At 37.7% G+C, this 7,653-nt stretch overlaps 1 protein-coding gene across 9 annotated transcripts in view; it reads left to right on the top strand.

The window, feature by feature from the left end:
• Window positions 1-7,653, top strand: part of ACACA (acetyl-CoA carboxylase alpha) — a 324,534-nt gene that overhangs the window by 149,897 nt on the left and 166,984 nt on the right. For all 9 annotated transcript variants that reach the window (XM_017539866.2, XM_037742496.1, XM_037742495.1 and 6 more), the window contains 5 exons: window positions 1,209-1,379; window positions 2,367-2,528; window positions 2,872-3,035; window positions 5,448-5,598; window positions 6,349-6,452. In XM_017539866.2, the coding sequence (XP_017395355.1) occupies window positions 1,209-1,379; window positions 2,367-2,528; window positions 2,872-3,035; window positions 5,448-5,598; window positions 6,349-6,452 (752 nt within the window). The remainder of the gene's footprint in view (window positions 1-1,208; window positions 1,380-2,366; window positions 2,529-2,871; window positions 3,036-5,447; window positions 5,599-6,348; window positions 6,453-7,653) is intronic.

Genomic DNA, 7,653 nt, shown 5'->3' with positions numbered 1-7,653 from the left:
TTTTTTGCTGTTGTTAGTATGTTCTCATCTGCACCATTGAAACTGGCTTATACTATCATGACCATGTTCCAGTGACTAAGAAGGGAAAAGCCAGGAATAGAGAATGAGACATTTCCTTTTCAAAATATGACTTAGAGCTGGGCACTGTGGCTCACGCCTATAATCCCAGAAGTTTAGGAGGCTGACGTGGGCGGATCACCTGAGGTCAGGAGTTCAAGACCAGCTTGGCCAACAAGATGAAAAACAAAAATAACAAAAATTAGCCTGACATGGTGGCACATGCCTGTGATTCCAGCTACTCAGGAGGTTGAGGCAGGAGAATGACTTGAACCTGGGAGGCGAAGGTTACAATGAGCCGAGATTGGGCCACTGCAGTCCAGACTGGGTGACAAAGCAAGATTCCATCTAAAAATCTATATGTATGTACACACACACACACACACACACACACACACACACACACACACACACGAATGACTTAGGAGCTATGCAATCACTTACCAGTGCTGATATCCTGTTTGTCAAAACTTAGTCACTAACGAGGCCAGGTGTGGTGGCTCATGTCTGTAATCCCAGCATTTTGGGAGACCCAGGGGGATATAGATCACCTGAGGCTGGGAGTTTGGAACCAGGCTGGCCAATATGGCGAAACCTTGTCTCTACTAAAAATACAGAAGTTAGCTGGGCATTGTGGCGCATGCCAGTAATCTCAGCTACTTGGTGGGCTGAGGTAGCAGAATCACTTGAATCTGGGAGGCAGAGGTTGCAGTGAGCTGCGAGATCGTGCCACTGTACTCCAGCCTGGGTAACAGAGTGAAACTCTGTCTCCAAAAAAAAAAAAAAAAAAAAAAAAATCTAGTCTCTAGCTAGTTAGCTATGTTTCTAGGAAGAAGAGGAGCATATTGGACATGCTGGAAACTGGACAAGAGCCTGTTCCTGTGTTTTTTTGTCTGTGTACATTTATGTCTGATGGGGTGCGGTTGCTTGTGATGCAAAGTGAAAAACACTCTTTTCTCCCAATTTGTCATTGAGGTTTTCATCCATGTCCAGGGATCTATAATAATCAGAAAGGGTGAAATGTGCTCTAATGTGGCTAAAAGCCCTTATAGCTCTTATGCACACTGAATAGTTGAGTCAGTGAGAGGCTGTAATGGTTCAGCAGTTGGACAAGCTGAAATACTTAAGTTTGCTTATCTCTCTTCTTTGAGTGTGCGGTGAAACTTGCCAAAATGGTGGGTTATGTGAGTGCTGGGACTGTGGAATACCTGTACAGCCAGGATGGCAGCTTCTATTTTCTGGAATTGAATCCTCGGCTACAGGTAGAGCACCCTTGTACAGAGATGGTGGCTGATGTCAATCTCCCTGCAGCACAGCTCCAGGTGAGTCTCTCTAATCTGGGTTGTGGAGCCTAGTGAAGTCAGAGAGGTCTGAAAAACGGGTTTAACCAGTGTCTGATGAGAGAAAAGCACCTCCTGTCTGAGTCTCACCTAATTTTCATTTCTCTTTCAGGCTGTATGGATTACGCATGTGTGGGTTGGTTTTCCTGATGTAGTACAGACATAGGAATGTTATTATTTTTTCTAGCCAGATACATCTGATATAATGTGTCATATTTTAGAAATAAGTTTCAATAACAGTATGATTTATTCAATTATTTAGCTTTAGTAAGCTTCACAACTTTGTATTATAATTATTCCCTACTCATTTTTTTTTTTTACTAGTGTTCTTTATTGAAATAATTTTGCATCAGGGAGTGGTGGTTGAAGTTTTTCCTGACAAGATTGTGGTAGCACACATATATTTTTATAATTTGTAAAGTGCTTGCTGTCAATCTTATTGTCTTCTCTCAGCCCAGGAAACAAATATTATGGAAAGCAGCAGTAGTTAATGATAAGGTTTGATATTTTTATCTAACATTGTTTACCCACATTGAGAACATCTTTGGGTTCCTATTAAAGACTAAAGATTTATTTACTTCCTCCAGTGGTTTGCAGTGATGGAAGAGATAATTATGACACAATTAAGATTTTCTAGCTGTCTGGTTTGGGATAGCTATTAACATTTACTCCTCCCTTGAATATTTTTATTCTCACTACATGATGGAGAAATGACAACAGAGGGGAACTCATGTCTGTTGCATTAGGAATGTGGGGACTTCTTTAGGAGGGGAGAATATTCTAACTACTTATCTGTAGTGATATGTTGTATTTCAAGCAACTTAGTTGGTGATCGTAGAACATAGATTATAAAAATAGAATGTTTTAGGAAATGGCTCCAAAAATTTTTTTTTAGGTTATTGGATAGCCTCCACACTTTAAGGGAAGTAACTGTGGAAAATTAATGATTTGTGTTTTATTACCTTTCAGATTGCCATGGGGATTCCTCTATATAGAATCAAGGATATCCGTATGATGTATGGGGTATCTCCCTGGGGTGATTCTCCCATTGATTTTGAAGATTCTGCACATGTCCCTTGCCCAAGGGGCCATGTTATTGCTGCTCGGATCACTAGTGAAAATCCAGATGAGGTAACCCATCACTTAACAGGTTTATACCTCCTTTTAATAAACCTTAATGTTAAGATAGTATCTGAGCGTATACTTCTGAAATATCTTGGGACTTTCTCTGGAGAGGGAACTACAGAGGTTTCTCAGAGCAGGTAAGTAAATGATCATTGCTTCATTGGTCACTTAATCCAACTTAAGTCACTATAGAGTCTTTAGTGGGTCTGTAGCACTAGGTCTTGGACTTTATAATTTTTGTGTCTTTTCTGCTTCTGTGTGTGATTAACACAGAACTTAAACAGTGAATATATAAATGTTCTCTTCCTTCAAAACATAATGTGGTCTCTCCTTCTTTATTCTGTAACAGGGTTTTAAGCCCAGCTCAGGAACAGTTCAGGAACTAAATTTCCGCAGTAATAAGAATGTTTGGGGATATTTCAGTGTTGCTGCTGCAGGGGGACTTCATGAATTTGCTGATTCTCAGTTCGGTCACTGCTTTTCCTGGGGAGAAAACAGAGAGGAGGCAATTTCGTGAGTATAATAGCATTTGATTACATTTTAAAAAATAAATTTGTGTCAATCTTATGCGAAGGTATGAGCATGGAAATAGGAAACATCCGCAGTCAAAGTAATAATAAGAACAACCTTTTTGAAGAAATCTTGAATATCTTTAATTGCACTTGCATTCGTGTTGTGTTAAATTATGTAGTGCTTGGCAGATGTTTTTCTGAGCCTTTTAAAGTATTTTTCCTTTCAAAATTTTTGATAAATATATAAAATCAATTGCTTTAAAGGTATCTTATTTTTCCACAGGAACAGTATTGTTATTGAGGGGAGGTAGATCGTTGGCCAGGAACTAGGTATCGAAAAAATCATATATTTTTATTTTATTTTTCCTGGTGAGAAGACATAAAATCTATTAGCAGTTTTCAAGTACACAGTCTGTTGTTATGAGCCATAGTCACCATGATGTACTCTTATAATAAGTCATTTAAAATAATAAAATTATACTGCTGATTTTATGAAAAGGATATAAAGACATTGTCTACATTGCTTATGTAAGAGACCTTAGTGTGCTGTAAAGTATATAACAGTGTATGCAAATATAACTGCTATATCATAAATGTTAGATAATATTCTATTAATCATAAACAATAAATATTAAATTAATAGCACTTTTCCTTGCCTAAAACCTAGGACTGAAGGAGGTAATTTTTTTTTTTTTTTTTTTTTTTTTTTGAGGCAGTCTCTCTCTGTCACCAAGCTGGAGTGCAGTGGCATGATCTCGACCCACTGCAACCTCCACCTCCCAGGTTCAAGCGATTCTCCTGCCTCAGCCTCCCGAGTAGCTGGAATTACAGGCACACTCTACCATGCCTGTCTAATTTTGTCAACCTGTATTTTCTTCCCTCTGCTTCTTCGTTCTTGCTATTTCCTCTGTTCATTCATTCATTCTTTTTTTTTTTGAGATGGTGTACCCGCCGCCACACTCGGCTAGTTTTTCTATTTGTAGTAGAGATGGATTTCACCATGTTGCTCAGGGTGTTCTTGAACTCCTGACCTCAAGTGATCTACCTGCCTGGATCTCCCACCGTGCTGGGATTACCAGCATGAGACACTGTGCCAGGCCCATTCATTCATTCTAGTCAACAAATGCTTACTATCTACTATGTACTGGTTCTGGCAGTCATTGAGGTCCAAAGTAGTAACTTTGTCCTCACAAATCTTTACAATCCAGAGGGTATAAGACAATTGGCAATTAAAATACAATGTAGAAAGTATGATGGTAGTTGGATTATTTAAGGGCATTGTAAGATCATACAGAGAGTCAACTAAGTCAGTCTAGTCGGGGTCTGGGAAGGCTTCCCAGAAGACAGTGACATCTAGATTGAAACTTGAAAAGTTTGTAGAAGTAAGTCAAGTCAAAGGAGGACATAGAAAGGAGAATAGAGGTGGGCAACAGAATAATACTTTAGGCTGAGGGGAATACCTGGACCACCTGGAATATGATTCTTCTCACAGTTATAATTATCAGCTATACTTTTAGACCATGTCAGATTCCACATTTTTCATAAAATCGTGAGGAGGTGAATTTATCCCTTCTTACAACCTCTCCAGGACTTTGCTTAAGTATCTTCACTGCCATTGATGATATTCTGCCATATATTTTGAAAGTGATTATTGTATGTATGTTCTTTCTTCCTTACAACCATAGTATGTGTCTTATTAGTATGAGGTATGTAGTAAGTGTTAAAGTAAGTGCCTGTCCTGTGCAGGATAGACACTGGGCATAAATATACAGAAAAGCCCTATAGTATTTGAAATTCTGCTAACATTGGATCACTTTGCACTGGGAAGTAATAAAAGTAATGAGCAAAAGATTGCATAGATATCCAAAATGCAGTTTAAAAAACACTCACATGCAGTGTCAGGCTGTTATATGACTGCACCCAGAGAGTTGCTTCACTGTATGGAAATCTTTAAATTAAGCACTTGTGAAAATTCATTGAACTGTATACTTAAAATAAGTATATTTTACGGTATGTAAATTGTACATAAAATAAATAAGGTATAAGGATAGGGAGAATTAATGCCCTCATTCTTGTTAGCCAACAATAAATGAATGGAATAAGGGAAACTTAGTAAAAGCTGAGGGTGGTTTGCATATAATTTGTTATAATTTGTTCCTTACTCATTATAATGAAATGTATCTGATTTCCTGATGCTCTTATGGTAATATCAGTTAGAATTCATAAGTTTACTGACTTTTTGCAAATTTTCCTCTTTGGAATGGATATGAATGAGCACACTTGCACCCTTGTTTGTGCAACTGCCTCTCTCCCTTCCCTCTCAAGATTCCAAAGGAATGAAAGTTCTTTAAAATGATTGAAAAACATTGAAGTGTTTGTTGCTGAAACAGATTGGCTTCTGTTCTTTTCCCAGAAACATGGTGGTGGCTTTGAAGGAGCTGTCTATTCGGGGTGACTTTCGAACTACAGTTGAATACCTGATCAAATTGTTAGAGACTGAAAGCTTTCAGATGAACAGAATTGATACTGGCTGGCTGGACAGACTGATAGCAGAAAAAGTACAGGTGTGTATTTCTCCACTTGCACAAACAGCTTCTGGGATTGGGTTTTTATAGACTTGTGTGCTCAATCCCTGTCACTAAATGAAATTGATCCTAATCTAAATGGTTCTTGATCTACCTGGAAGAATCTAGGAGTCAGTGTAATTTTAGCACTCTAATAGTTCCTGTGGTTGTGTAACACAGTCATTTTATGTTCTAGCATTATTTCCTAAGGTATATTTGAGGAGAGGCATGCAGAGATTGAAAGACTTTTCTTTTTCTTCATTTAATGTTAAATCTGGTCCCTAGTTACCAACTTCCGCATCTACCAAATGCTGAAGAGAGAGGACTGATTTAAATCAAGAGTTATCACTTATTCCTCAATTCCTGGGGCTATCCTAAATTATCCAAGATTTAGTATAAAATTATTAGATTCATATAAATTGTTTGAAGGTCCAAATTTTGGCTATACACTGTTTTTCTTTGAGATTATCAGTAGCCAAATCTTTGTATCTTTTAAAATTTATTTCTGTCAAAGGCCTATTTTTGAGCCTTAGTTGTTTTTCATTTCACTTCAAATGGTGCCTCTAATCAAATTCTAAAAGTGAATGTGTTCATTTCTATCTAAAAAATCAGTTGGGCAATGAAAATGGAGACTTTCGTTGATAACTGTTTCATCACAACAAATTCCATCACAACAACTCTGATTTCATTTAAGAGGCTGTGGTGCCAAGTGACCATGCATTTGATCTGCCCTCTTTTTCCTCCTTTCAGGCTGAGCGACCTGACACCATGTTGGGGGTTGTGTGTGGGGCCCTCCATGTGGCAGATGTGAGCCTGCGGAATAGCATCTCTAACTTCCTTCACTCCTTAGAAAGGTAGGCTTTGTTTCTTGTAGGCTATACAAACTAACCAAAGTTCCTGAGTACAGGGACTGAAGCTCAAAGACTCATTTATTCTTCTGTCCATTCCTGGCAGCTTATGAGTGCTACTTGTTTTTCATGGACCACGGTGGCGAGAAAGAGAGGGGATATTGACGTTTACGGCAAATTATTTGGGGAGTCTAACTGCAGATTCTAGACATTAACTTATACCACAGTTAGAATAGGTTGGTTCTTTAAAAACTGGAATCCAGCTGCAGTAGATATTCTGTCCTGAATAAGTATCAAATCTCCCCAAACCCTGGTGATAAAAATCTGGTATTTCTCCCTAGCATTGAAGCCTAAATATTTCATGTATTACCTGTACCACCTTTCAGAAGTAAATAATTAAGGCTGATATTCAGGATGACCTCTTGACTCTTTCAAGTAGAGGGTCAGACAACTATGGGGCTAAACTAATATCTAATGCTGATTCAGGAGACTAAGCTCTGCCTGAGTCCCCAGAGGAATGGTCCAAGTGGCTAATCATTTTAAAGCACTTTAATCACAGGCACTTTTATTTCCTTCTGTGTTGTTAGACTTATATCAATTCCCTTTTGAGGTTTCTGAAAGAAAGAAAAGAAACAAATTCTAAAAAATTGAACTGAGTTTTCGGAGTTATTCAAGCCCTATGATAAGTATCTTTAACTATGTTACTCTCATGCAGTAAAACCTTCAGCAGCTTGACGTTTCTCTTCCGTATCGAATCTAAATCCCTTGGTGTGACTTTCAACTCCCTATATACATTGTCCCCTCTTACCAATCCAGTCCTATTTATTTCTGTTCTGCAATATATAATCCATAACCTAGTTAAATAGTTTTCTTATTTATTGGTGTACAAATGTGTCAAATGCAGTTTCCTCTACAAGCCCCCCTCCCTCCTTTTAAAATGCTTTGTTTTTAACTTATTTTAAAAACTTGTGTTTTGAAATAATTTTAGGTTTTTAAGAGTTGCATGAATAGTACAAATAATTTCTATATATTATTATATAATTTCTTTGCTCAGATTCACCAATTAACTAACAACTTACCACCTTGCTTTATCACTCTTTCTCTACTTTTAGCAAAAGTTTTTCTTGATAACGTTTCTCTCCTTGGTAATATTCTCCCTTTCCTGTCCACCCAGCCTACTGTCTTTTTTTTTTTTTTTTTTTTTTTT

This window comes from Cebus imitator, unplaced genomic scaffold, assembly GCF_001604975.1.
Source record: "Cebus imitator isolate Cc_AM_T3 unplaced genomic scaffold, Cebus_imitator-1.0 Scaffold121, whole genome shotgun sequence".
Lineage (NCBI taxonomy): Eukaryota > Metazoa > Chordata > Mammalia > Primates > Cebidae > Cebus > Cebus imitator.
This window is presented reverse-complemented; position numbering and strand designations above follow the sequence as displayed.